Here is a 27,970-nt window from a genome sequence, read left to right as displayed (position 1 = left end):
TGCTCTGAGCTGGGCCATGCCCGCAGCTGCGCTGCACTCCCTGACCTGGACAACCCATTTCTGCCCAGGGCAGCTCTTCCCCCAGCTTGGCCTCTGGCTCCTGCTCCCACTCGGTTCTTGAGGGTTTTAGATCTGGGTTCCCCCTACACACCTCAGGGTGACACCATGGCCCTGCTGGGGTGAGGCTGAGAGGGACTGAGACCCTCTCGGGCCATTCGGGGTGCCTGGTTGCAGCTCCATGCTCCTGACCTGACACACTCATCATGGCGGCGCCCGCTGTCTGCCACACCCATCATGGTGGCTCCGCGCCCGCTTCTCCCCCCAAGATGGCCGCTCTGCCCGGCCACCCCGCCCGGGACCAAGATGGCCGCTCAGGGGCGCCGCGCGCGACATGGCGGCCGTCTGCGGGCATCGGGAGGGCGAGGCGAAACGTCACTTCCGGTCGCGGTGGCGGAAGCGGCGGCTGAGCTGCCATGGACATGGATGAGGGCCGCCCCGGGGTGGCGGCGACGCTGCGGGCGCTGAACGGAGCCCTGGGGCGGCCAGCCGCGCTCTGGGTGAAGGAGAGCGGCGCCCGCAATTTGCGCCACCGGGATTTCCTGGCGCCGCGGGCCGCCCTGAGCGCCGCCTTTCCCGGCGGGCAGGTAGGTTGCGGCGGCGTGGGCGGGCCTCGGTCGGGAGCGGGAATTTGTGGGAACTGTTTGATGAGGCCAGGGGTGGCGCAGTCCTATGCACGTGCAGCCCGGACCCCTCCTCACCCTCCGCCCGCAGGTGCCCCCCGAGGCCGTGTCGGCGGTGCTGTCGCTGCGGGGCCCAGCAGTGCTGCCGCTGCGGGTTTGCCGGCAGACGCCGGCGGGGCTGGCGGTGCAGGTGCGGCGCCCTGAGGCCTTCCAGCGCCTGCTGGGGCCTCTGCCCGACCCAGCTTCCCCGGCGGCGGGGGCGCGGACGGGCTGCGTGGTGCTCCACTGCCCGGCCCTGCGCAACCCCGCTGCCCTGCGGCCCCGCCACCTCCGCTCCGTCCTGGTGGCCGACCACTTGGCCCAGCTGCTGCGCGCCCAGGGGTGAGTGCCTCTATCTCGTCCTGCGCCCGGCCCCTCGCCACAGGGCCTGCCGCTCCCAGCACCTGCCTCGCTCTCTCTCGCAGGGTCAGCGTCCGCCTGGTCCCTGCCCTCAGCGAGGAGAGGAGCTGGGACGTCGTGCGGCAGCTCCGCATCTACTGGCCCTCCGGCTCTGGTGTCTCGTCCCTCACTGATGCCGTCTCAGCCTTGAAGGTAGCGCTGGGCCGGTGCACCTGTGCTGCAGCCTGTGAGCAGGGGCCGGGCACAGCCGAGGGTGTCATCTGCAAGGTGCACCTGAAGAGCTTCGTGGAGCAGCAGGGCTTGTTGGGCTACGACCCCAATCTAGATGTGCTTCTTGGTGAGCCTCACATGTATAATAGCTCAGGTGTGGTAGTGGGGGTAGAATGGGTACAAAGAGGCCTGTTTCCTTTCAGTTGTTTGTTAACAAAAATAAAGTGAGGGGGTGGACACAAATGGCTTTCCCCTCTTGTTCCCCTTCAGTCTGGTTTGAACCTGGGGCAGACCCAATGGTGTGGGGTGGAGAATCCCATGTCCCACTGTATGTCCCTCCATCTTTCAGTGACAGAGGGGACACTGCGGTCCTTGGCTGAGCTGCAGGAAGCTGTTCTGCAGTGCCCAGTGAGTGATCCCATAGCACCGCCCGCCTCTCACTTCCCAAGTGTCCTTCCCTTCTGCCAGGTAATAGGATTGAGGTCCCTGTTGTGCTCTGCTGCAGGCCAAAGGCCAGAGCAGTTCCTGCAGCATCGTGCATGTGGTGAACTGTGAGGAAGAATTCCAGCTGCAGCAGCTGGATGTGCTCTGGAGGATTTTGGATCCGGGAGCCCACACAGCTTTGCAGGTGAGCAAGAGCAGCCTCTGACCCTCCTCAGTGTGGCCCCCAGCATCCATCCTTGGCTCATGACTAGGTTTCAAACAGGGCTGGATTTCACTCAGTTCCCAGCCTCAACCTTTCTGTCTTTCAGAAACACCTTGTCTGTGGGCCAGTGAAGGTGACCAACCCCTCATCACCCATTGGGGCAGACCAGTACTTCCAGTAAGTTGGTGTGCAAGGTACCTGCTGCTTTCTCTCCTGCTAAGGCTCCCTGTGGGCCAGCTCAGCCCACAATGGGTGGCTCTGTCTGTTTCTCCCAGACTCCGAAAGCGCCAGATGTATGAAGCCTCTGTGATAAAGTACGGGGAACTTGCACAAGGTGAGAGTTTGCTCTGGGGCTCCATGCATGGATGCTGCTCCATCCCATTCTCATTGCTCCCATGAATCCACAGCTGGGGGGCTGCACCCCTGCAGGGTGCTCCTCCCCTCCAGGATCAAGTCAGGTGCTGCCCTTGCTTTGGGAAGGCATCTAAATATCCAGGGCACTGGCACAGAGCAAGTCCTTCCTATGGGAGCCAGGGCTGGCAGTGTGGTGGTCCTCTACTACTGCCTGGTCCTGGCAGGGCTGTCCTGGGTGCTGGGGGTATCAGTACATGGGAATGGAGCAAGCTGTGCATGATGGCACCTGCATTCTTCACAGATGAGGCCTGGACAGAGGTGATTGATACCTTGACGGTGGCTGCCATCAGGTTTGAGTTGCTGAGCACTGCTCACCGGAGTCAGGTAGGACAGCGGCTTGCATGAGCCAGGGCTGGCAGATTGTGGGAACAGTGGAGTAGATTTGTGCTGAGCAGCCTGGACTTCTCCCTGCCCTCAGATCACGCTGGACTTGGAGAACAACAGCATCTCCACAAAGGGAACAAAGAGCGGTGCCTTCGTGATGTACAACTGTGCCCGACTGGCCACGCTCTTCAACGCCTTCCAGCAGGCTGTGGAGCAGGGTGAGCACCAGCCCCACCATCCTCCTCGACAGCCACTCTTGGAGCCACAGGGGCTTCTTTGGGCACAACAGTCTCCCTGCTTTCCAGGCACATATCCACCTCTGCCACCAGTGTCAGAACTGAACTTCGCCTGCCTCCGAGAAGAGGTGAGTGCTGAGAGAAGGAATGGGGGGCTCTGTGCACCCTCAGCTCTGGTGATGGATGCTACTGGCCCAGGAGGATCTGACACTGAGAAACATAATCCCTCCACAGGGCGAGTGGCTCCTGCTCTTCAACTATCTCCTGCCCTTCCCTGAAGTCCTGCAGCAGGCAGCACAGCTGCCCCCATCCTCCAAGGGGATCCGGATCACTGCCAACACAGAGACAGTAAGTGCCATGTGTTATAGCATCCGTGGATACTGCTCCAGCAGTCCCAGCCCAGGGCAAAGCTCTATGCCAGCAGGTGCTACCCATCAGTGAGCAACACAGGGCCAGTGCTGACATAATATATTGCAATGCTCCTGGGGCAGTTCCTGCTGTGCTTGGGGTAGGTGAGGGCCCAAGACCAGCCAAAACTCACTGTGCTATGAGAATGTCTCTGCCTTGCAGGTGTGCAAGTTCCTGATCCAGCTCAGCATGGATTTTAGCTCCTACTACAACCGGGTGCACATCCTGGGGGTGAGTTAAGGTGTCCCAGCCTGCAGCCTTGTGGTCCTGCAGTCCTTTTGGGGCTGCACTGCATTTGGGGGGGCAGCCATGTGGGGAATGGTGCCAGCAGTGTGATGGCCCCCTGTCCCATCCTCCAAGGGTGCACAGGCAGTAATGCCAGCACGGCCAGCCTGGTGGATGGCAGTTTGGCCACCAGCCCCTAACTGCCACCTTTCTCCCTGCAGGAGCCATTCCCTCATCTCTTTGACCAGATGTTTGCACGCCTCCAGATGCTGGGAGCAGTGAGGGATGTGTTCCACAGTGCACTGGCAACCCTGCACCTCCCTCCTCTCAGCCAGATCTGAGCCACCCCTGAAGAGCTGTACCATGGTGTGACAGTCACCTACACACCATATGTTGTGGGGGAACAGGGCAAATTCTCCTGGCAGGGCGAGGGGCTGCCCCAGTGGTAGGCAAGGCCAAATTCAGCAGCATGCAGGCTCTTCCCATGGCCCATGGTGTTTGGGGATTGGTCTCTGCTCTGTGCAGCTGTGCCCAGTGTGGGACATCGATGCCCCTCCACATCCACACCAGCAGAAGGCAAAAGGGTTCCTGTGGCACCCCAGAAGCTGGGCTGGGAGTACTGGAGATGTGGTACTAGGGACCAGTCACCACAAAGCCAGACAAACACCAACTTCACCTCCCTCAAAACTTTATTGAAGGGTGCTCCGTGCTGGCAGGGAGCTCCTGAGGCTCCAGGCTCCTGTTGGGCTCTGAGCCAGGCCCCAGTACTGGGGTCCAATACACTTGTTGCTGGACAAACATTCTGTGTGTCTGACCTCAGGTTTGTTTGTCCTTCTTTTGGTCTGACTGTTCTGGGTCCTCCTGCTGTGCAGGAACAACCCACTTGGCCCGAGGGAGGTGGCATTTGTGGGCAGCCCAGCCACCCCTCATGCCAGAGTGCTGCTGTGGAGATCAGCATCCCTGTGCATCTCAGCACTGCAGGGTCAGGACTGTCATACAGGGCCCTGTCCCAGGACACACAGGGCTGCAGCCCATCACGTGTCACACCAGTGCCTGACCCCTCCTGGCCTCCTGCTGCTCTCAAGCTCCCAGGGCCAGGCCATGTCCTCAGTGCCCTCCCAAGCAAGCTTCCTCTCTGAGCCCAAGAGTGGAAAGCTAACATAGGTCCTTCACACCTTGGAGAGGAAGAGCTACTCTAGGGCAGCGACGACCAAGAACCCCGATTTTTTTACTGCATAGGGAAGCTCCAGGCTTATCCAGGAGGGATCACATCTGCCTTCTTCCGAGAGACCACTGGCCTTGAGCACCACAACCATGGTATGTGCCCAAAGGAGGCCAGCATGCCTGTCCCCTCAGGACAGGACATATTAGTGTGCAGGGTGCCCTCCAAATGCAGGCAGGGACCTGGATGTGTCACACACCTGCCCTGTTACTGAGGAGCCTCTTGCAGAGGTTTGGAAGAGGCTGTACCACACAGCATTTCCAGGCCCTGCCCACAGAGCACGCAGTAGTACCGCAGCTCACCCCCGGCCTCCACCACCTCCCAGCAGTCCAGCTCAGCTAGGTCAGGCACATGGAAGAAGGTGGTGCTGAGGGGCACCAGCTCGCCTGAGCAATGCTTCCACAGCGTCAGGCGCTGGTCCACTGAGGCAGAGAGCAGCAGGTCTGGCCGCAGCAGCCGGATCCCTGTCACATGGGCAGCATGGGCACAGGGCCTGGACACTCGCTCCAGGACCTGCAGGCAGGTCCTTGCTGTGGCTTCACCCCTGCCCAGGGCCACATCCAACAGGCAGACATGGATGGAGCCATCATCGCTGCCGCTGGCCACCAGGTACTGTCCCTTGGGTGTCTCGCAGATGTGAAGGCTGTTCACACCACAGCTGTGGGCCATGATGGTGACCAGCGGGGCACCCAGGGCTGGGGAAACAGGCTCGGTCAGGAGAGCAATGCTCACCTTGGTCAGAGGGAACAGAAGAGCTGCCAGGCAGCAGCACTCACCCAAGGGTTGCATTTCTCCCTCTTCTTGGTGCAGGGCATCCGCTGCATCCACGATGGGGCCGGTGATGTCCCAAAAGGCAATGCTGCCATCAGTGGCTGCACTGCACAGGAGGTGCCTCCTACAATGCGGAGTGTAGGGAGAGTCTTTGGCTGCAGCCCTGAGCATCCCCACTGAGATCCACAGAAGTGGCAGAACAGGCCCCAGGGATTAACTTCTCCCTTCCCTCTTTTTGCTGAGCTGCCATCCCTGTGAGGACAGACATTTCTCCCCAGAGCCCATTGGCTGCAGCCCAAGATTCAGGGCTCACCTTTCCCCACCTGCCCATGTGTGCAGGAACGCCTCCACCTTCAGCACACAGCGCTGGTGGTGAAATGACTCTGCCACCAGCACCAACTTCTGAGCAGCCTCCAGCAGCCCAAAGATCCTGTAATGAAGCAGAGGGCAGTTGGCTGTGGGAGAGTAGGAGCTTCTGGCTCCACTGCCCCATTTCCCACCATGCACTGTCTTATGGCCAGCTCAGAGCAGGCCACATCCCATGGCAGCAGCCTCTTGTGTGGAGCCTGCTCTGCTGCCATCACCAGTTCCATTCTCCCTGTCAGGCCCCATGATGGCTCCTCACCGGACTGATCCATCGCTGCAGGCAGCAGCCAGGAACTTCCAGGGTGTTGGCAGCTGCTTGGTGCTGGTCCCAGGCACAACTGACAGGGACATGTACCTGCAGCAAAGACACAACAACCTCTGTGGCCTAGAAGAGCAGCCTTTCTCTAACCAAAAGCCCCTTGAGGCCCACAGGGCACTGTACACCAGGAATCACATATGAAGCCACGCTGGCCCTTGTCTGCCTCAGCTGAACCTGCAGCTGCACAGAGTAGGTATTCCAGTGGAAGCCCGTGCAGTTACCAACACCCTCCCACACTGTGATCACTACTAACCCTGCCTTGAGCAGTCCCTGAGCATCACCTCGTCTCTGGGTCCATCTTGACAAGCTTGTGCCTGTTCTTCTTCTTCTCCCAGTGCTTGTCCAGCCGATGGGAGGCCACATGGATGACCTGGCAGGCCACAGCACACTCAGACTCCGTGTCCCCAGCGCACAGCAGCCGGTAGCACTCAATCTGTGCACGGCCGCCTGCAGAGAAGAGCAGGGCAGACAAGCCCTCATCACCAAAGCTCTTATCTCCAGGTCCCATGGCAAATGCCAACGTCCTCACACTGGAAATGTGGTCACTGAGGCGGGCAAGGGGCACAGCTGCCCGAGAGTTCTCATTGAGCACCAGGACACAGGCCGTAGTGTCCTCACTGCCAGTGACAAACACATTAACGGTGGCATGGCCGGGCACCTCAACAGCCCCCAGGCGCCGCACGCAGGTGATCTCCCGCCCGTGCAGGGATGGCAGCAGCACTTGCTGCTTGCAGGGCTCAGCCTCACAGTGGTACAGCATCACATCCCCGGACTTGATAAAGGCAAACACCTTGGCCAAGGGGCTGCTGCAGTAGCTCCAGGAGCGGTGTCCACCCCCACAGGGGATACAGTAGACATTCTCGCCGGTCCTGCTGCTCCACACCACGAAGTTGTCAGCGTGAAAGCCCAGCACAAGCAGGTCCCCATCTGAGGTGAAATGCAGCTCTTCAATCCACTGGAGCCCTTTGCTGGGCCTGTGTTTCTGCAGGACCTCCAGCTGCTGGTCCCGCAGGCGGAGCTGGCGGTAGACACCATCCCGGCCCGTGCTGTAAATATAGCCCCTGTGGATGGTCACCGAGGTAACTCCTGTCTTCCCGTGGAGTCCATAGAGCACTGACAGTGGGGGCTCAAGAGGAAGAGTCCCTTTGTGCAACAAGCAAGAGGGTTCCAACTCATTGCTGGAGTCCTCAACAACTGGGTCAGTGCCACCAATGACAATGCTGGTGCTTTCTGCAGCCCGTCCTGAGGAGCTGCTGCAAGGGAAGAGGAGGAGAGAGCCCCGGCGATCCCCGCAGACCAGGAGCTCTTCCTGGGGCAAGAAGGCGGCGCAGGTGTGCCAGCGCTGCTTGCAGGGGGGCAGCAGGTACCGACCCATGAGCCGCACCCAGGGTGCCTGCCCGGGGCGGTGGGTGACGTCCAGCCAGAGCATCTCCCCGTCGTGCCCGGACGCCAGAAGGGCAGCAGTGGTGTCGGGAGGGAGCCCGTGACGGGGAGCCCAGCTCAGCCCGTGCACAGCCCCTTCGAACAGCCTGAGCTTGGAGGCGGCCGCAGGGCGGCTCAAGGCGAAAAGAAGGAGGCGCCCGTCGCCGCCGGCCACGGCGCAGAGCGTCTCGTCCCGTTCGTGCAGCGGGGCGGCGGCCAGCACGGAGCGGGGCCCGCTGGCGGTGGGGTGCAGCACTGGCGTCCAGCGCCCCTGAGCCACCTCGAATATCGCCAGCCCACCCGCCTCACCCAGCGCCAGCACGCGTCGCGGCCCCACGAGCAGCACGGCCCGCGGCCGCTCCGGGGCTCCCAGAGCCGCAACCGCGGGGACCGCCTCCGCGGCCGCCCGCCAGGGCTGCCAGAGCCGGACACCGCCGTCGTCGCCGCCCGTAGCCAAGCGGCCGCCGGCGGGGCGGAGGGCCAGGGCGCGCAGGGCCCCGCGGTGCCCACGCCGCGCCCTCCGCACGCCGCCGCCGCCGCCCCACTCCAGGCAGGCGCCGTCTTCGCCGGCGCTGACCGGGAGCGGCCCCCGCAGCACCACGGCGGCCACTCGCGACCCGTGCCCGTAGCACACCAGCAGGCAGACGCCGGGCCCGTCCCCGATGCCCAACTCGCCCACGGCCCAGAGCCGCACGCTGCGGTCTTCGGAGGCGGAAGCGAGCAGCCCCCGCGACGCCGCGTAGCAGAGCGCCAGCACCGCGCCCCGGTGTCCGCGCAGCTGACGCTGAGGGGCCTTCGCCGCCGCCGCCCGCCACACCACCACGGCGCCCATCGCCGTGCCGGCCGCCAGCGCCAGCCGCGCCCAGCTCACCCCCGCCAGCACGGCGCAGCGCAGCGCCCCGGCCCCGCCACAGCTCGCCTGCTGTAGCCAGCGCCCTCCGCCCCGCCACTCGTAGAGCGCCACGGTCCCGCCGCCCAGCGCCAGCGCCAGCCGACTGCCCGCCGCCCACCGCACCTCCCACACCCGCGCCCCGAGCTGGCGGGCGGCTCCGCCGCCGCACACCGCGAGCCGCGAGCCGCCGCCCGCTCCGGAGCGCCGCACCGCCAGCACGGCCAACCAGCGCCCACCGAAGACCGCTACTCGTGTCGCCGGCCCGGGCCCCGGCTCGGCCCGCAACCCCTGCACGCTGGCCTCACGCAGCACTCTCCGCCGGCCCGCCGCCGCCACTGGCCCGCTGCCGCTCAGCCGAAACGCCACCACCTCCGGGCCTGTACCTGCGGGACACCGCGTCAGCCGCCGCCGCTGGTCCCGCCGCCTGCCCCGTCCCGGTCCCAGCGCTCACCTGCCAGCAGCACATCCCCCGCAAACTCCAGCGCTGTCACCGGCGCCACCAGAGTTACCGACTCCATCTTAGCCGCACCAACCCCGCCACCGCTCTCCCCCAGCGCTCATTGGCCGAGTCCCACGTGCCACCGCCCCGCCCCCTGCCTATTGGCCAGGCCCTCCGCCCCGCCCCCAGAGCACGCGGAGGCGCCTCCCGTGTCTCCACGCTTTATTGGCGCGTGACGCGGTCCCGCCCCCCCGCCCTGCGCGGGAAAAGGTCACGTGCGCGCGGCAGCATTCCCGGCACTACAGCTCCAGGTGAACCCCGCTGTAGGCCTTGTCCACTGTCCACTCGCCCGGGGCTCCAGCCCCCGCCTCAGACCCCGCAAAGCGCTCCATCTCCTGCTGGAACTGCTGCTGCCGCCGGCGGTTGGGGTCCACGTTGATCCAGTTGTTGGCGATCCACTTGGTGCCCTGGGTGACCAGGCAGCCCCCGTGCAGAGCGAAGTCGTCCAGCTCCCCCACCCAGCCTGCAGAGCAGAGCCCCATTAGATGGTGGCAAAGGACGGCAGGCACAGCTGGGACCGCACAGGGACATACGGCCATTGAACACCAATGCCATCTCTCCTGCCTGCACTACCTGCTTGGATTTGAGCTCAGATACATTACAGGAGTTACTTTTCCTAGCACACCTCCCTCTTAGTGCCACGTCACCCTAGCGTCTACAAGGAGTTCATCAAGGCAGGCTCCCTGAATGCAAAATGCTCACTGCTTCCATCTCTCCACTCAGCTCAAGTGGCTCTCACAATCCAGATCACAGCATCTGTTTTTCTCAGCTCTTTTAGAAAAAAGGAAGGCTGGCATAGAAGAGATGGGTAATGCCACCAGAAGGCCCGTGGAAGCCAGAGGCTTGCAGCTGTTTTAGAGACTGCATTTCAGCAGTTCTAAATGACCTGTTTACAATGATCTTATCATTTTTCTGTGGCAGACTTGCATCAGCAGCCACTTTCCATTTAGGAACAAATTGCTCATAAAAACACAACAGGGCTCTTCTCACAGTAGAGTGATGGTCCTGATATTATCAACCAACAACCCAAACACTGGTCTTGTGACCTCCTCTGTGGATTTTCTAGAGATGGAAACATGGGCTGCTCTCAGGGGACCTGGGATGTTACACTCCTTCCTCCCACCACAGCTCAAAATCTGCCATGGAAACCCTCTGGAGCCATACTCACCAGCAGCCTTAAAGATTCATGTCAATTCCCAGCCTGTCAGGGAAAACTGCACTGCACTTCGTAACAAAAACAGCCCCAAGGACACATCATGGGGCTGCGGCTGAGCTACAAAGCAGGCATTGGCCCCAAGCGTGGCATGGGGTGGCCCATGTGTCCTCATGCTGCAGAGCTGATGGCTGTGCCTTTGTCTACCTCCCCTCCCCACCCCTTTGGGCAACACCACATCAGTGACACATTTTGAATTGCAGACCAAGTTCCAGCAGGAGTTTCAGCTTGCACAGCGGGATGGAAGGCAGCTGGTGATGGTGAGTGCAGCCAAGGTCTTTGTTTGCTAGCTAGTCCTGTCCCCCAAAGACATCAGGAGCCACTGACCTACTGCCTGTAAACAAAGGCCTTTCAGAGTCAGGAAGCTCCTACTCAGCTGTTGACAAAAAGACTGTATAGTTCCCACTAGCAGGCAGCTACCACCCTTTTTTGGCTCTTCTTTGAGCTCCCAGCTGCAGCAAGGAGATGATGGCTGTCACCTACTGCAGTCCCACCCCTCCCAAGAGCCCAGTTTTGAAGTGAGCCTGTACCTTCTCCATCTGATAGGTAGTTGTACCAGAAGACAGCAGTGCCTTGCTGAGGTTTCACTCGCAAATTGCCCTTGTCACAGTTTTTCCGAGTATCTCGCAGGTCAATGTCATTCTGGATCAAAGACTGAAGAGAAACCACAGGGAAGGTGTCACAAACAGGGCTGGAACAAGGTACATGCACTGGGTTGCGCCTGCCCCTCAATCCTTGTCTGAATGTCCCACAGGATAGCTTAAGGTTGATGCAGGGGCTTTCATAACCACCTGGAGCAGCCAGTTTCAGGCCCCAGGAGTTAATAACCTGTTTCTGAGTGCTGCCGTTTCTTAACATATTGCCTGACACCTCACACCTCTGAGCAGGGAGAGCTGAGCTGTCAAAGCCCTGTACCTCCTCCCCTGTCCTCGGAGGAAAAAGACTGTAAGTGGAGCATGGTTTCCCCAATGCTCTAGCTACAAATGCTAATGCACACCAACCTACTAATGCACCAGATCCCTTCTGCAGCCACAATGAATAAAGACATTCCAAGAGGGACTCAGAATCCCCAGGGATAACAAGTTGACAAGGTTCATTTACCATCTCTTCGTACGTCCTGTTATCAGCGATAGGAAAGACTGTTTCACCTCCCCCAGTCACATTATTCAGGTAGAACAGCACGGTCACATACCTGCAAGACAGAGGCTGTCAGGAGACACATCTGGAACAGCAGGAGATGCACAGGGGCTCTCCATGCCCTGCTGCTCCACCATAAATACAGTGGTTCCTCCAAGACATCATATGGCACATGATTTACACCATCACCTTTTCTCCAAGGGTAATACAGGGACAACAAAGAAAACCCCTACCCAGAATAGAGAGTACATTTGTAGGCTCTGTAGGTGAAGGCCCACCCACTCCACCTTCCTTGCATGGACCCACAGGATTTGCCCACCTCCCCTTTAAAACCCCTTCATGGCAGTGATGTCCTAAGCTGGTTTGTGAGCCCACAGCCCGAGCACTGAGTCCCAGGAAAGATGAGGTGAGGCAAAATGGCTCTTTTACACCCCTTGTCTAAGGTGTTCAGGGCAGAGCTTACCGGCAGGAGGTCTCAAACGGAGCGCTTTCATTGGCAACAAGCTTTGTGTGGCTGCAGGCAGTCTCAGGGAACACGGGGCCACTGTCCATGTGGGCGTGGTAGTGCCCTCCTTGGTCATACCGCACAACCTGGAGGGGCTCGCTGTGCTCCACGATCTCGGGGGGCAAGCGAGTCAGGCGCATTACCCTGGGGAAGAGCAGAGCAGGTGAGTGGAAATCCACCCTCACCTTAGTCAGCCACTACTCCCAAGAAGTGAATAAACCCAGAGAAAAAGAACCCCCCTTCCCCAAAAGACCGGAGAGACGGATGGGCTGCAGTGAGCATGCCAAGAGACAACCGGGTCCTTACAGATCTGTTGGGCCATCAGCATCAGCTCAGAAAACCTTCATCAAGGTTAATAAAAAACCAAAACAAAACAGAAGGAAGCATCTCTAGCAGGACTGCTCTCAGGAAGACTTTGCTTGCTCAGCAAGATCCCTTCTGTGCGTGTCCCTGGAGCCTTCATGTGGCATCTCATCACTTCTCTGGACTCCTGCACACCACCTACAGACCTCAGGGACAGTTAGCAAAGCACAGGTTCACTGCTGAGAGTGAATGAGAGACTAGCTCTAGGTATAGTCTTGTCACCTAACTCACCTTTCCCTGTTGCCTTTTCAGCAGCCTCCCCCAGGGCAGAGGGGCACTGGAAGTGATCAAGGAGACCGGAGCCCTCCTGCTCTGGGATTTTTCCACTGCTACATCTGAGATCATCCCCAAGGCAAGCAGGTACGTCTTGAGACCTGCCAAAGAACACTCAGAGTTCTGAGAATCCGGACTGGTGAAGCCCTTGGGGCAGGTGCAAGGAGAATGTGGCACCTGGGCAGGATGGCAAAGCCCCTGCAGGCACTGCCTGGTCCCAGGGAGGACTAACAGCCTCCTTCAGTGCTGTGTCTTCACATCCTCCTGACAGTGGCCAACTGGAGAGCGTACAAGCGGAATGCCAATGCCTGTGTGTGCTGGCTAGCTGGCACAGAGAAGGTGGCAGCCACAGTCTGCTCTAATCAAGGCAATATGTGACCTCATTTTCCCACTGGAATGCACTGAAGAAAAGGAGTGGCCAACAACTGTTTTTCAGGCCTCAGGACAGATTTTACCCACCCACATTCTGTGTGAGGACCAGCACCACAAGAACAAGCTAATCTCCAGCCGATTATCTGAAATTCACTACAACTACATAGTTTGGCCTTCATGCTGGGCTTCAGCTCTTACCAGTACCAAATGTGAGATGAAGGCAAGGGTAAGAGGTTCTCCCATCTGCCAAGAGCTGCCCTACAATATGTGTGCTCAGAGGATTAAACTAACTTGACTAATTTAAGGTGAAGTCGTGCTTTTTAAAAAGTCAGCTCTGAACAGCAAAGACAGATTTCAGTGAAATGCATGAGTAACTAAAGCAAATGACAGTAACTGCTGGCACCCAGACAGCATTGGAAACGGGCAGTTTCTCCCAGTAAGCTCAGTTACTAATTAGAATGAATGATTTCATATACTGCCAAATCTTCCTGGTTTTATAGGGCTGTTCCCAAAAGTGAATGGAGATGCTGAAAGGCTTGATTTTTCTTTTTCCCTTTCCACAGGACAATACAAATTCTTGTTCTAATGAAAACCTCCTCTCTCCATTTTGTGTCTGTGTTCATTGCTCTTTATACTCCACAGACTTTTCACACAATTAGGAAGTGTGAATATTAGCAAGTCTGCAACCGCCTCTCCCAGCACACAGGTGATGTTTGTGCCTACCCACACCCAACTCCCCTCAGCTGCCTGGCCCTTACCTTTGCCGAATGGCTCTCATGACCTGGTGTGCCCCCTCGCCCTGGTACAGCCAGGTGTGCTGGCTGTTGCGCACCAAGTCACTCATCTTCACTTTCTGGCTTCCCATGTACTTGTGAAAGTCACGGATATTCAACTGCTTGAACTCCTCCAAACTTAGCACACCTATGGGAACACAGGAAAAGCCACCTGACTGTGGTGCAGGTAATAGTTCTTGTGTTCTGTACTTGGAGAAACACCAGCTGAGGGCACTGCAGGAACTGCCTTCCTCACACAGACCCCAGTCTGGGTCCACTGTGTCTACCACAAGCTGCACCCTTCTGCCCATAGCCATGGGCTCCAGCAATGCTCTCACCTGCAGCAGAGGACACAGAGAAACCTGCCAAAGTGAACTGCAGGGTCAGAACTGGGACAAGCAAAACACCTTTTCAAACATTAAAAAGCTCCTGAAACACACAAATCAGTACACCAAAAGAGAGAAGCCGACACTACAGTTCTGATATACAGAAGAAAGTCTGTGCCACCCAATGTCTTGAGGCTTATTACTTAGATATTTAAATCAACATGTTTAAGGACAGAGTGGGACCTCAGACCACATTTTCTATATGACCTTGCAGGGTAATTACGAAAAAGCCACACCCAAAACAAGCAGTACATTGTTCTGCATTTGTGTAATTGCAAAACATAAATGAGGAATGCATGACAGTATGGTCTTTCGTAAACAGAAATAAAAGAAAAGCAAGAGGTATAAAGCAGTTTCTCCTAAAACAGGTATTTCTTGTTTGCACTCAACTGGAATCAGCAAGGTATGGACTCTTGCCTTTGTGAGCTTCAGGAAAATCCTCACATTTCCAGTTTCCTCTTTCTGGAGAAGCCTTGCACACGTCCTTGATACCAGCATGAAGCGCACTGCCCTGGGCTGCCCAGCACACACCATGGGCTGAGAGAGGAGCTCACTCAGGCAGCAAACCCAGTGCTGCTGGATGCCAGCTCTGCTCCCTGGGCACCAGCACCCCCTGGCAGGAGGAAGGACTAGCCACAAGGGTCAGTCAGGGACAGTTCCTCAGGTGCCATGTCCTCAGGTCATGACCAAATGATCTACTGTTATTATTCCTAGTGTCTCTCTATCCCCACCTCCCCTTACTCCCCACAGTCTTTGATGACGCAGCCACATCCAGGTTGTGACCTGGTCTCTCAGTGTCATGTACCAATCTAACAACAGAGGGAAGCAGCACTCTGGAAGCAAGGTCCTGCCAATAGCCCTTTAACAGGACCTTTCATTTGTTAATGTCCAGAATGGTGGAAAAGCCACTGAGGACTCAGTCATACCCCTGCCAAGAATGCCACCAGCCTAGAGGAGAGTTGCACAGGGTGCCCTCCGGATATTTATGCATTCACACTGCTACTGCTTCAACTCCAAAGCAGCTCCTCCTGGGCAGCTCTCAATGCCAGGTCACTGGAAGAGAGTGTGTAGAGCCTGTGCATTCACTTAATTTGATTAGGAAATGGAGTGTTGCTTAATTGAGGCCACTCTAATTAGAGCAGCAGAGGTTAGAGTGTATGTCCGGACCAGCAGGAGCTCCTGGGAGCAGGAGGGGCAGAAGTGGCCTCATGGAATACAGAGAGGTTGTGTGGCAGAGAGAGGGGTCAGCACCAAACGCTGACAGATAACATCACCCCCACCTCCACTTATTCCACTCTCCCCTCACAGTGACATGGGCCTCTTGGCCTGCTGCAAGTTTTTCTGAAAACAGGCGGCCATGCAATGTGTGTCTGAATATCTACATCCCAGGTAACAAGAGCTCTGTAGTCAGAACCTGAGCGATCTCTCAGACCAGGGGAGCAGAAGCACAGCCCTAAGATCCTGTTACAGCAGGGGATGAACCAAGGCAGGTCTGACATGGGAGAGGGAGTACAGAGTTGTGGTCTGGTCCTGCTCCAGCAAGATCCAAATCCAGGCAGTGGTACCAGTTAGGTGCTAGCTAGAGTGGTGATGCAGGGGCAGGAGTGCTGCAGTAAGCGGGTTACTCTGCATTTACTTCCCTGAGAAGGTGTCTAAGGCAGTCTAATGCTACTTCCCTTCTAAGAATTCAGCTAGAGAAAAAAAGCCTGGGCAGGGACACAGCTCTTGCTCTCCCCTACATGGCTGTGCAAGGTGTCCAGGGTGCTGAGGGTGAAGGGGTTCCCATGGAGCTGCTCTTACCATTCCCATCAGGATCAGCTTTGACCGCTGTGTACATCTCCCGGATGTTTTCGGGGGTCATCCACCTGCCGTTCCCAAGTCGGGTATGGGTCAAGACCTGAAATTCACAAATGGATCAAAAAAAGAGCACTGGTTTCTTGCACTCCTGAGGACCTAGAGATTCCCTGCATGAGGCCTGGCAGGATCTCCTTCACAGCACATCAGCCAGACAGGCATTGGCACATTTCTGCAGAAAGACGATTGCAGTGAGACTCATCTGGCAGCCACACACAGTGTTGCTGATGAGTGCTGTTACTTCCAGTTTAGGTCATGGCAAATGACTGCTGGGACTTGGTTAATCAGCCTTGAGGTGGAGAGAGCACAGGCTTTCTCTTGAAGGGAAAATAAAGCTATTGATGATAAAAGTGAATGCTTTAAGGTCTTTAAGTGAATGCAAGTTAAGGTCTTGGAACAAAATTCTTCCCTTCAACATGTACAGAGAGATGCAGAAGCCTGAACAGCTTTCAGAGAAAGGAGCCTTGCCCTGGGCTGTCACAGGCACAGCTTCCCATACTCCACAGCACTAGTGGAGCACAGGATGGTTCAGACTCCCAGCTTCACCTGAAATGGGAGCCTGAGGATGGACATGCTTGAACTGTCAGTACTTGCCTTGATGCACCCTGCCATACAGGGCAAAGGTACTGAAGAGCTGTGGACAAGAGGCTTATTATCCCCCTTGGCTCATCAATAGGGATGGCTTTGCTGGGCCTCTTGAATTCACAAAGTAAGTTCCCCACAAGCAGCACAAAGCAGGGCCTACGTGACAAACTCACTTCCCAGGACACACAGCAAGAGGCAACAACCCACAGCATCAGGAACATTTTATCCAGAATATTGAAAACACACAGTCCTGCCAAGGACTGTTGCTGCCTCCCAATAGCATGACAACTGCTGCACATTGCCCCAAAAACTGCCATTCTGAAGGCCAGCAGAAATTTTGAGGCATAAAATTAAGCAAATTGTGATCAGTATATCCTGGGGTCTGGCCCCACCCAAGCACATGAGTAACCAAGCACATCAAGTAACACTTGATGAGGGGATGTGCCAGAGGGGCCCCAGCAAATCTTCCCCAGTCTGTCCCACACTCTACCTCTTTGAGCTGCAGCAGCCCATCCTGATTGTGATCCAGCAGATTGAAAATGTCCATCTGGCTGATTTCAATCATTTCCATGGCTTCCTCATAGTCCTCTGTTGGTAGGATCTGGCTCTTCTGTAGCCCCTTTAGCTTTGCCAGGTGGACAATGAGCTTGCACTCCTCCTCTGTCAGGAAGTCAGGGATTTCTGCAGCAAAAGTGTGAGCACCAACAGAGACTGAGGAACTGTTACAGTGGGATCCTATGATTGTGGCAGGAGACTCAGGAAAAAATAACAAAAGAGATAGGGGGGAAATTTAGGAACTGTCTAAGTTTGGGACATTCTAAAACATCCTGCCTTCTATCAGAAGGGTTCTCAAAGAGCATACATCACACACCTGAGCTGCTGGAGGCAGGTATTTTTACAGCAGCAGTTCCTAAATGTTTGGATCCTGGGGTCAAGCCCTTAAACTCTCTCACAGATACCACAATAGACAAAGGAGTGAACAAACACGTGCATATCACTGCATATTACCATTTCAAAGGTGCCATGTGGATCACAGTCTGGGAACTGCTGCTTTACTGGAAGGGAGGCCAAAAATCTTTACAGTGGGCAGTGGTGATGGCCAGGGTTTCAGACGTCCTTGCTCTCACGTGGAGAGGATGGCACTTTGCACAAAACCAAATCCCTTTCAGGAAATCACAGCACAGTGCTCTATTATGAAACTTAAACAGGAGAAAAATTCTAACTTACTCCCTCTCATTCTGTTGATCCCCCACTAAAAATGGTCTTCAAATGCAATATTAAGGAGGAAAATACTGGACATGGAGGATGCCAGGCTTCATATCCAGGCATCTCCAGCTTTCCTTTGCAGCACAAACCCAGAAGCAATCAGGCAATTCCGCAATCCCAAGCAAATTAAAGTGCAGAGAAATCCATTAATGACCATGAGGCTAGGAGATTTCTAGCTGCATGGTACACTGGGCATGCACTTGGAAAGGTCCCATGCCAGAGCACAGTTACACTGTGGCCCAGAAGGTTCAGAGGATCCTCCTGGTGGGTGTCCTTGTTGGTGACCTTGTTACCAGCTGTTGAGACTTTTGAAAAGGGAAAGAAAAATCACCAATGCAGGACAGGTTAAGTGCTCCTAGACCTAAGGTCCTGCTCTCCAAATTGCAGCTCCCTAGAGCTTCTGCAGGTATGTGCCAAGGACACATTATAGATCAACTACAGCAGCAATCCTCAAATGGAGGGAAAAAATTAATTACTTTCATGACCTGAAATCAACCCTATCGTCTCAAGCTGTCAATAAACAGTTGGCTTCCTGCTAAGCATAGACCAGAACCAGCCCTGTAGAAAATGAGCTGTTCCTGGGAAGCCCCAGGAACACAATGCAGCCAGCTGTATCCGTAACACACTCCAAGGAAACAATTTCCGCCACAGGCAGCACAGGGTCCTTGTGCCAGAGGATGCTTCAGAGTTGGAGCTTCTACTGACCAGTTTGAACCTCATGGCACAGCACCAGGTCCAAATGAACCATTGTGCACTGGCAACCAACACTCCCAGTATTTCCAGTTCCTCAAACCGGGCTACAATAATGATGGCTTATGGAACCTTAATTACGTGCTGTAGGAAGGACAATTCCACTCTTCAGTGGTAGTAACGGGATTTCAGACTGAAGTAGGAATTCTGTTAACTGGAAAGCATGTGCTCATGCAGGTTGCAAGGTGAGGGGGTTTCCAGCTGAGTGCTGCCAATCCCATCTGCAAACAACTTGGCTCCACAGCTGCAAATTAGTTCCTCTCTGCCCCCAGCTCTACGAAACAGTTAACTTGTGGCTGTGAGACCATCCTATCTCCCTGCCTGCCCAACAATAGATCCAGCTAAACAAATGCCTCCTAATTGACTTTAAGCAACACTTGATTGCTTTTACAAAAAACAAAAGAGAGGAAAACATTAGGGTTTATGAAATAATGACTAATCCTGGAGCAAGAGAAAGGGGATGGGTTGGAGCACTGGTGTCAAACAGAGATTCAATCTTGGCTGAAAGAGCCCCAAGACACATAGGCCAAGTCATTCATCCCTCCCCAACTGCCCTCATTTCCACACCTGCTGATCTAAGCCAAACCCCTGCTAAAATACAAACAATCGGGGCCGCTGGCAAATGAAAATTGGAGCATTGTCTTCCCCATGAGGGCTCTGAAAGGGCCGAACTTAATGAGGATGGATTGACAAAGAGGTGGCTCGTAGGCTATAAAAGGCATTCCACAGTCAGGAGCAGCTCAGTCCGGGGTGTGCTGTCGGTTCACTTGCTCCAAGCATGGTCACGTCCCCTCGCAGGCACCCCTCGAGGTTGGGTGGCCCGTGGCTCCTGGGTCTCCTGGCACGCCTGCTGCTCTGGGGCTCTCCAGGTGCCTGGGCGAGCTACCTGAGGAGATCCTCCAGCTGCATGCCCATCCCACACCACATGGCCCTGTGCTACGATATTGGCTACTCTGAGATGAGGATTCCCAACCTGCTGGAGCATGAGACCATGACAGAAGTCATCCAGCAGTCTTCCAGCTGGCTGCCCTTGCTGGCCAGGGAATGCCACCCAGACGCTAGGATTTTCCTCTGCTCCCTCTTTGCACCGATCTGCTTGGACAGGTAAGATGCTTTTATGAGTTATTTCAGCTGTAACAGTTAACTCCCTGCAGGAGCACAACTACATGTGCCTCCTGAGAGAAAATGCGTTCAGTGTGAGCCGAGCAGTCCCCAAAAAGTAATGCTGGTGCTCTTGACAAGGGACAATTGGATAGCTCAGCAGGGAACATCCCTCTGAAAGCGAAACATGATCATTTTATATCACAGTGAAATATGTTCTCTCTTTGGGATTCTTCTGCTCTCTCACCCCAGGCACTGCTGCCACATGCCTTGGCCAGCCCCTCATACACTGCAGTAGCTGCTGGCACACACACAGGCTTCACCTCCCATCTCCCGTGCAGCCCCTCACTCCAGCTCCTGCCCTGAATACAGAGTTTCTCAATTTGCTAACTGTTTCCCAACAGTTCTAGCAGCAGAAAGAAATCCCCAGTTTTGAGGTGCAGTTCTTAAAGTACAGAGCTGCTAAGGAAATTTAGTGTGTAATCAGGCACCTGTAAAGGTAAGCAGTCTATGCACAACTAGAGAAGATCCCTAAGGAGGTGAAGGGCTTCTGGCAGCTTGCCTCATCCCTCCTGTCCTCAGAAATTCCTTGCTTGCTTCTGGACATGAATGTTCAAAAAAAAACTCAAAGATCCCCAGATTGCCTGCTAATCAGTGGTGCTAGAGCTCGACCCTCAGCCTCCTGCCAGGCACACGGAGGTGCTGAACACTCATCCCCTCCCCAGGCTCATCTATCCCTGCCGCAGCCTCTGTGAAGCCGTCAAGAGAAGCTGTGCGCCCGTCATGGCTTGTTACGGCTATCCCTGGCCTGAAATCCTGAACTGCAACAAGTTCCCTGCAGATCATGAGCTGTGCATTGCAGCAGTCTCCATGGATGAAAATTCCTCAAGCAGGAGAAGTAAGAGGTTTTTTCTTCATATATTTTCCCTTATGTAACACTGAAAGCTCAAAAGCATGATCCTATGACTTGTTTCTATTCTGTATATTTCTGGTTTTAAGCTGTATTTAAAAAAAAAAAAAATACAAATTCTAGTTTTGTTCTCTCTGGGAACTGTGTCTAGAAAATTAGCATAACATTGACTGTGGCTTGTTCCTCTCTCTGCTGTATTCATTAGCTCCCTGGGTGCCATCAGACCCCGCAGGGTTTGGGGCAGGGGGAAGGAAAGGCTGCAAAGCCTCCGGCCCAGGCACAGTGGGAGAGCTCATGGAGTGCAGACTCCCAGCAGCGAGATGTGCCTCAGTGGAGCTATGGAGCTGCAGCCCCGATCTTTCAGCTGCGTCTAGGGCTTGAAAACATGCAAAAAGAAATGTTTTGCAAGCCTTCTCTCTAAACGTTAGAAACCATGAAAGGACATGAGCCTCTGCAGACATGAGTTACACAGGAAAAAGTCTGTCTGAAAGACTCAATTAAAACCCAGATACTGATGAACACTGGGGGAGATTCAAGAGCAGTTAAGGGGAGAACAGACATTTCAAAATCATTTCAGCATCACTGGATGAGTCTGGCTATACCACTGGAAACTTTGCTGTTTTATCCAAATTAGGAGATCTTCATTAAGCATTTTCACTGCTGCTTTAACATGCAGTAACACACACAGGCCAGAACAAAGCATGACAAGCAGCGTCTGCCCCAGCCACAGGAAGGAGAGTCTAACATTTCCCACCCTGCCTGTCTGGGGTATCTCTCTAGGGCCAGGGTAGCTCAAGAAGAAGCTACACTAAGAAACAGCAACCCACCACTTGCAGATCTAAAAATTTCATTTTCCCTCTTCCAGTGAAGCATGACAAGGGTGTTGTAACCTAATTTCTCTTGTAGCAGTGCCCCGAGCCAGCTGCAAGGACTGTGAGCTTGAGGAGGCCAGCACTGCCAGGGAGATCCTAGAAAGCCTCTGTGCAAATGATTTTGGTGAGTACCCTCCTCCTCCTCCCAGTTACTGCCATTCCCTCCAGCAGCCAGGCAGTGGCATGGACAGAAAATAGCTTTGCTATAACACAGTCACTTGGAGAAACTGCAGCTTTTACAGCAGATCCCAGGGATTTTCAGTTTCCACCTTACCTGTGAGGTAGCAGGAGGACCTAGGTCCTGGCAGCACTGAAAGTGCAGACCTGATTTATTTCTGTGGGCTCTGATTTGGTGACTGCTAAAAACAAGCAGTACTCCGGTTTTCCCTTGCAAACAAACATTTCACTCAATGTCTATAAGAATTTTTAGCAAATTCCACACCAGCTATTTCAAACTTTAATAGTGTTTTTCTAGTATTGTGACTCTCCCTCTCCTAACCCAAGCAAGCAGCAACACTGGCTCTGCTCAATCAGATAGCCAGAGTTTTCAAGGTAATGCCCTGAATTCAGGCACACATATAGAAAAATGAAGATATTTTTCAATAAAAGAAAAAAAGATTGCAAATCCTGAGCAGCTGTCAGTCATGTCACTTCCTGAAATCCCTGCTCAGAGAAAAGTAAAGTAATTTGCACAAGACCAGGACTTTGATACATCTGCTTGCTTGTGTCCATGATTCCTCCAGTTTCTGCAGTGGTGCGGATACATCTTTACCGCTCTTAGGAGGGAAATTGAGATTGAGAATTGAGAAGGATTGAGAAGGAGGTCTTTTCTTCCAGGTAACAAGAAGAGGAAATGGCTTCAAGTTGCAAGGGAGAGGTTCAGATTGGGTAATAAGAAATATTTCTTCACCAAAATAATTACCCAGCACTGGAACAGGCTGCCTAGGGAAGGGCTTGAGTCAGCATCCCTGAAGGTTTTTGAAAGACATGTAGATGTGGCACTGGAGGACATGGTTTAGTGGTGAACTGGGCAGTACCGGGTCAGTGGTTGAACTTGATCTTTGAGGTATTTTCCAACCTAAATAATTCTGTGATTCTAAGAACAGTGTTCGGTACTGTAAACTAACCTCAAATGAGAACTTTTACAAGTTCACTGCAATTGCAAAAGCTTGGACAGATACCTCCCCACAATACAGAGACAGCAGAGAAGCCTTGGGCTGGCTCTGTAAGAGCTATAAAGAGTAAATAGAACTCACAGCTCTTTTTCCAACCCCTGCAGCAGTGAAAATCCGAATCCTGAGGAAGAACACCACCACCACTATCTCGGACTTCGACCTGGACCCCTCCAAGGTGGAGGTGCTGAAGCATGGCCCGCTCCTCAGAACTGAAATCCCTGCCAGGCTCCAGCAGTGGCTGGACATAGATGCCACCTGTGCCCACAACATCATGAGAGGCACTCAGGCAGGGGTCTTCGTTGTAAGTGGTGAAGTACAGAGTGACAAAGTGGTGGTGAACAAGGCCTATGCCTGGCAGAAGAGGAACAGGAACCTGCACCAGGCAGTGCGGAGGTGGAAACATCACCGCTGCCCTGAACAGGTGGGATGGAAGGTCTGAAAAATCTCAATTCCAGCAAAAAGAAACTGCTCCCTTCCCTATGGCTAGAAAACTCCTTTCCCTGGCAGTTGGTGTTTTGGAGATGTACAGTCACATTTCTAGGTGTTTTGAAGCAGTCATAGTGCACAGATAGGGCTTCACTACAGATCACTGTTTTACCAAGACAGAGTTTAAGGATGCAGGTTTGGCATGTTCCTCTCACACGGCTCTGCAGATCCAGGACGTGCTATGTTCAGCTTTGTGTAGGATCCAATATCACAACCAAACTTAACTATGCAGGTGAGGACAAACTAGAAGAAACCTTTAATAATAGTTCCTTCTAGTTGTCATTATCAGAGCTGGTATTTCAGATTCTTATTTGACCCTGAGACATTGATGTTGTACAAGTGCCTGCTTGCTTTCTGTCCAGAGATTACATGAAAGTCTCCCTGACTGTGAAGTGATACTTTTTATGTAACGGAGCAAATACTTTACTCTTGAACAGCCTGAAGTAAATTAATGGGAAGAGGAACCCACCCCAACTATGCCCAGCCCCTTAAAAACTGCATGCTGAACTCTGCTCGAGTCAGGCTGTCCCTTCAGCTTCCTGCACTGAGAGTTGATGAGCATCCACACACGCAAAAGGAAACAGCCATTCTCAAGCAGGAAAGGCACAGAGCAGATAGCTGAGGTTTTCTACATAACAGGGAAAAGTATTTTTGAACATCAGAAATTCAGTGCGAATCAGAAGATTCTGGTAATTTGGGATATCACAAGAACGCTTGAATGAGACATCAGCTGTTCAAAGTTCTGCTTTGGTGAACAGCAGCTTTGCTCGGGACTGGGAGGTGAGTCCCAGCCCCAGAACAGTAGGATATTGCAGTTTTGATACGGGAGCAGGGGAGAAACCTTCCATAGCTGCCTGGCCTTCCACCTGTACACAAGGAAGATAGAAAATATGGGAAATCTCAGTCTCACCAAGTTCTCTGCAGCTCACTCTCTCACTCAAGCAGGACTGTCACACCCTGGAGGGGTACATACTGTGCTCCAGACCACAGAGCAGAAAACAGCAAATCCCCAAATGAGGAAACAAGTCGGATTTCTACTGCCTAGCAAAGCACTGTCCATGGAAAGTTTTTTATATTGGTTTAAACTTGTGGCCGAAATAAAAAACCAAAAAAACAAACGAAAAAAAAAAACAAAACAAAAAACCAAGCGGAAAAAACAGCCTTTGGGAGGAATACTTTCTGCCTTGTTGGTGATGCTGCAGCGTTGGCCGTGCAGAGACAGCCGGTCTGCTGGAGACACATTGCCTCCCCGTGTTCACAAGGAACACCAACAACCCACGCTGCGGGCTCCTCCTCACACTGCTGTGGGCTGAAACAAGCGCTCAGACACACACGCTGCAATTCAGCTGCGCCCTGACATTTGTGCAGTGATTACTTCTCTTCCCTGAGGCTCAGAAGAAAAACACAGCCAAATTTCCTATCTTTATTCCTGCCCACTGTCTTAGAAACTGCTGCCCAATCCACAGAATCTGCTGTCAGGTGGTCCCTGCAATGGCAGCATCTTCTCAACAGACCGCGTTTGGAAAACAGAACACATAAAAGCTCTGAAGGTTGAAAAGGCTTTGTCTGATTTGTTTTCCATTAGTAGGGCTATTTGATTAGTTGTGTTTTCCAGCTGAAAACTGCACAGATGGTCTTGACTTACAAGCTTTAGAAATGATGCCTTGTAGCCAGAGGGGGGGAAAAATAGGGCAGGGATTTTTTTATAGCTCCATAAAATACGCTTGGGGTTCCATGCAGATGTGACTTACCCACAATTAAAGGCCAAACCTAAAGTTTCCCTACGGTGCCCAGACCATGTTCTGAAGCCCAGAGAACACATTAAATCATTCATGAGTGTCTGCTGCTGTGGTCCCACTGCAGCCTGCTCTGCTGGAAGAAAATAGATGACAGACCAGGCACTGTTTCCTTAAATTTGCTCCTGTATGCTGCAGCATTTAGTGTTAAATCCCCAAAAACTCAAGAGTCTTTGCTAAGGGCTTCTGTATTCATCAAACACAACCAAGTTAAATACACACTTCCACCAATTTAAGCAACAGAGATGCAATTAATTAAGTTTTTTTAAACCAGTTGAATTAGATTGGTACAGCTTGCATAGATAGAGAAGTCTCTGGAAGTCTTTTAAAGTCAGAGCTGGCTCCTGGCAGGTTCATCTGGGAGATAAGAACCATCTTGTAACTTGCAGTTTCTAAATAAGGGACTTCTTATCAAAGGACAAAGGAGAACAGACTTTGTGGCATCTCAAATGGTGAATGTCTGTCACTGTCTGTGATGACATCCTCAGGGAGCAAAGCTTCTCTTAAAACCAATGGAGGTGCTGGAACAAGAAGCTAAAAATTGCAGGATTACTGCTGCCAGGACAAACCTGCCTTTTATCATTTTCAGCACCTTCTTTGCAGGCCAGGACCAACTGTTTCACTTCAGTGGTACTAAAAAGGCAGGGAAAGAGGAAACAAGAGTTTTCCTGAGTGAAAACCAGAGCAATTGCCTCAGACCATGGTTCTGGTAATGACATTAGTTTTGTGATGCTGTGGGGTTATCAGCTCCAGGTTGGTGTGTCTGTTTAGTGAATGTCAGACAGAAATCCACTAGAAATTAATGGCGAGGTTTTCAGTGTATACAATCTATTTGGAAACAGAAAAAATCCCTCTATTTATATTATTGAGAAAGCTGTCTTTTCAGAAACAACAGGTCTCCTCTGACTTAGCAATAGTAGGAATTTCATAATGATTGATTCCTCCCTCAAATTGTTTAGCTTATGGTCAGTGGCTTTCCAGAACACAGAGTTCAATTAGTGAGACTTGACCAGTGACAGCAAAACATTACAGAAAGGTAAAGATCTAAAAACATCTGAAATGCAGATGTTGTTTGGTTGCGTATCAGAGAAGCCAAAAGTAAAGATAAATCTAAAACAGGATACAAAATGGTGGAAGACTTTAAATCTATCAATTCTCCTGTTACTCATTTCCTCACTGCTGAAGCATCAATACGAAATGGCTTTTTCATAATTTATTAACAGAAGTTTGGGTATCTCTTGTCCTTTCCTTATACTGAGCAGCTTCTTCAAGATTCTTGCCAGTGATCTGCTGTCCATTCCTAGCATTTTACAGAGAACCTGAAACACCTGGAAAGGTTAACATTCCGAATTCTTCAAAGTGGGCCACCCAGAATACGTAACGTCTTGCGAATTTTGCATCAACATACCTTAAACGATACCACACTCTATTTAACGCAGCCCCAAGGAACAGCAGCACAGGGAGGTAATGCCAACACGCGGGAAGTCATTTTCCCCCGAGTGGGTGTAAGACAGCGGCGGGTGTCAGACAGACAGACAGACAGACACACACACATACGCACCCTCCGCTCCGCCGCTAGGGCGGAAACCCCCCCATTACCGGCAGCAGCTGCCCCGGCGAGGCCGGTACTCACCGAACAGGAGCGGCTTGAGGCTGAGGGTGCGCACAGCGTGGGCCCTGCCGGGCACCAGCTCCACCCGCTGCGTGTGGCCCACCTGCGGGGAGGGGAGAGCAGCGGTCAGCGCTCAGCCGTCAGCAGCCCCGGCCCCGGCCCCCGGTCGCGGCCTTGCCTTGATGCCCTCAAGGCGCGGGAGGGCGCGGGCGGGTGGCGGCGGCGGCGGCGGGGGGGCGGCGGGCGGCCCGCCGGGCTCGCCGGCGCTGAGGTGCACGAAGAGCAGCAGCCCCAGGACGTTGAGGACGTAGAGGTGCGCGAAGACCATGAGGACGAGGAAGTAGGGACGGGAGCAGACGGGCCGCGGGCGGCCCCCCGGCGGGCCGGGCAGCGGGGGCCCCTCGGCCGGCACCTCCGCCGCCGCCATCGCCCCGGCCCGCCCGGCCCCGCGTCACCACGGCAACGGCCCGGCGGGCGCTGCGTCACCGCGGGGCGGGGACAGCGGGCGGGGACAGCGACACCAGCCCCCCGCCCCTCCCCGCCCCCCCGCTAAAAAGAGCCAGGACACCGCCGAAGTTAGAAAGTCACAATTTATTTCAAATAAACCACGGGCACACCTCTGGCAACCGTCTCCCAGGCGGTTTCCGCCGCCCCTGCCCCTCTCTGGTGCCTGCGAAGAAAAGCGAGGGGTGGGAGCAGTCCTGTGCCCTCCCACACACCTCAACGCTGTCCCACAACCCCAACCAGCCGGGGCCGAGAAAGGAATTCCCAGAACAAGTGCCTCATTTAAAAATAAAGTTCTATTTTTCACCTGCTTAAAAAGTCTAAAATTTAGAGTGCAAGACTATAGTACAGAAACCTCCTGCTGCCCCGTCTGCGGACGGGCACAGAGACTTCGCTGCACAGGGCAGCAGTCATGCAGTTTATGGTGTCAGTAGAAAACGTTTTGTTACAGTCTGGGAAGCCTGAGGACGAATAAAGATGAGGCAGCCAATGCACTAACACAAGCGAAGCCCAAATAAAAGAGTACCAGATGCAAGGATGGAGAGGTGTCAGGCTGGTGCAGGAGCTGGAAACAAGTGCAAAAAAGAAAAAAGAGAGCAAACATTCCACATTTGTAGCAGTAACGCATCAAAGGGAAACTTGTGCCTTGCAATTGATAATGCCTGAGCCACTTTTTATTACCTACATCCATACAACCTTGCTAACTCAAAAAGGGCCATGTACTTATTACAGAGGGAAAAAATGGCGTTTTCTTTTGGTGTTGAGAAACCCCATGTCCTTCCTGTCGCCTGCCTCCTGAGCAGTGTCATTCACCTTAAACACAGAGCCAGCAGCCTCTGTGCCCTGCACATTTAGTCTTGAAATCCATGACTTTCTGTACAACACCAGTACAGAAGTGGTCCTGCCCGGGCTGCAAAATCAAGTCCTGTTGTTTTCCCAGAGTATGGCAATAGGATCTGTGGGCGCAACCCAGGATTTTCACCACTTTCAGAAAGGATGTTTTG

The 27,970-nt window shown here is 53.8% G+C and overlaps 4 protein-coding genes across 5 annotated transcripts; 2 read left to right on the top strand and 2 right to left on the bottom strand.

The window, feature by feature from the left end:
- The first annotated feature begins 457 nt into the window (after positions 1 to 457).
- Positions 458 to 4,342, top strand: DALRD3 (DALR anticodon binding domain containing 3). The gene is made up of 13 exons (XM_014871485.2): positions 458 to 644; positions 772 to 1,061; positions 1,145 to 1,416; positions 1,639 to 1,697; positions 1,795 to 1,917; positions 2,042 to 2,112; positions 2,211 to 2,269; positions 2,591 to 2,673; positions 2,768 to 2,891; positions 2,979 to 3,037; positions 3,144 to 3,257; positions 3,480 to 3,548; positions 3,764 to 4,342. The coding sequence occupies exons 1-13, from the start codon at positions 474 to 476 to the stop codon at positions 3,881 to 3,883; spliced, it is 1,614 nt and encodes a 537-aa protein (XP_014726971.2). The 5' UTR covers positions 458 to 473; the 3' UTR covers positions 3,884 to 4,342.
- On the bottom strand, positions 4,214 to 9,116 carry WDR6 (WD repeat domain 6). Of its 2 annotated transcripts, XM_088171375.1 has the most exons (6): positions 8,986 to 9,116; positions 6,502 to 8,917; positions 6,161 to 6,256; positions 5,849 to 5,965; positions 5,541 to 5,659; positions 4,214 to 5,459 (listed from the first exon to the last, which is right to left on the bottom strand). In XM_088171375.1, the coding sequence occupies exons 1-6, from the start codon at positions 9,050 to 9,052 to the stop codon at positions 4,972 to 4,974; spliced, it is 3,303 nt and encodes a 1,100-aa protein (XP_088027501.1). In that variant the 5' UTR covers positions 9,053 to 9,116; the 3' UTR covers positions 4,214 to 4,971. The 2 variants fall into 2 exon arrangements, with proteins under 2 accessions (XP_088027501.1, XP_088027500.1); XM_088171374.1 differs by having other exon boundaries at positions 4,214 to 5,659.
- A 64-nt stretch (positions 9,117 to 9,180) lies between these two features.
- P4HTM (prolyl 4-hydroxylase, transmembrane) lies at positions 9,181 to 26,898 on the bottom strand. The gene is made up of 9 exons (XM_014871507.2): positions 26,641 to 26,898; positions 26,484 to 26,565; positions 16,985 to 17,175; positions 15,856 to 15,952; positions 13,655 to 13,817; positions 11,847 to 12,032; positions 11,348 to 11,438; positions 10,777 to 10,900; positions 9,181 to 9,496 (listed from the first exon to the last, which is right to left on the bottom strand). Exons 1-9 carry the CDS (start codon positions 26,887 to 26,889, stop codon positions 9,273 to 9,275), a joined length of 1,407 nt encoding a protein of 468 aa, XP_014726993.1. The 5' UTR covers positions 26,890 to 26,898; the 3' UTR covers positions 9,181 to 9,272.
- LOC106851030 (secreted frizzled-related protein 5-like) lies at positions 19,289 to 23,145 on the top strand. The gene is made up of 4 exons (XM_014872732.2): positions 19,289 to 19,614; positions 20,337 to 20,509; positions 21,431 to 21,517; positions 22,673 to 23,145. Exons 1-4 carry the CDS (start codon positions 19,289 to 19,291, stop codon positions 23,005 to 23,007), a joined length of 921 nt encoding a protein of 306 aa, XP_014728218.1. The 3' UTR covers positions 23,008 to 23,145.
- Positions 26,899 to 27,970: the final 1,072 nt, after the last annotated feature.

This window comes from Sturnus vulgaris, chromosome 11, assembly GCF_052056855.1.
Source record: "Sturnus vulgaris isolate bStuVul1 chromosome 11, bStuVul1.hap1, whole genome shotgun sequence".
Lineage (NCBI taxonomy): Eukaryota > Metazoa > Chordata > Aves > Passeriformes > Sturnidae > Sturnus > Sturnus vulgaris.
The sequence above is the reverse complement of the archived record's forward strand: the minus strand, read 5'-3'. Positions and strand labels throughout refer to the sequence as shown.

Excerpts from the sequence above, each read along its gene's own strand:
- DALRD3 (XM_014871485.2), top strand. The coding sequence starts at position 474 with ATGGACATGGATGAGGGCCGCCCCGGGGTGGCGGCGACGCTGCGGGCG. Across the intron at positions 1,062-1,144 it reads CAGCTGCTGCGCGCCCAGGG|GGTCAGCGTCCGCCTGGTCC; the intron begins GTGAGTGCCTCT and ends TCTCTCTCGCAG. Across the intron at positions 2,892-2,978 it reads CCAGCAGGCTGTGGAGCAGG|GCACATATCCACCTCTGCCA; the intron begins GTGAGCACCAGC and ends CCTGCTTTCCAG.
- WDR6 (XM_088171374.1), bottom strand. The coding sequence starts at position 9,052 with ATGGAGTCGGTAACTCTGGTGGCGCCGGTGACAGCGCTGGAGTTTGCG. Across the intron at positions 8,918-8,985 it reads GGGGGATGTGCTGCTGGCAG|GTACAGGCCCGGAGGTGGTG; the intron begins GTGAGCGCTGGG and ends GGTGTCCCGCAG. Across the intron at positions 5,966-6,160 it reads TGCAGCGATGGATCAGTCCG|GATCTTTGGGCTGCTGGAGG; the intron begins GTGAGGAGCCAT and ends GCTTCATTACAG.
- LOC106851030 (XM_014872732.2), top strand. The coding sequence starts at position 19,289 with ATGGTCACGTCCCCTCGCAGGCACCCCTCGAGGTTGGGTGGCCCGTGG. Across the intron at positions 19,615-20,336 it reads GCACCGATCTGCTTGGACAG|GCTCATCTATCCCTGCCGCA; the intron begins GTAAGATGCTTT and ends TCCCCTCCCCAG. Across the intron at positions 21,518-22,672 it reads CCTCTGTGCAAATGATTTTG|CAGTGAAAATCCGAATCCTG; the intron begins GTGAGTACCCTC and ends CAACCCCTGCAG.
- P4HTM (XM_014871507.2), bottom strand. The coding sequence starts at position 26,889 with ATGGCGGCGGCGGAGGTGCCGGCCGAGGGGCCCCCGCTGCCCGGCCCG. Across the intron at positions 15,953-16,984 it reads GGCTGCTGCAGCTCAAAGAG|GTCTTGACCCATACCCGACT; the intron begins GTAGAGTGTGGG and ends TGTGAATTTCAG. Across the intron at positions 9,497-10,776 it reads CTACCTATCAGATGGAGAAG|GCTGGGTGGGGGAGCTGGAC; the intron begins GTACAGGCTCAC and ends TCTGCTCTGCAG.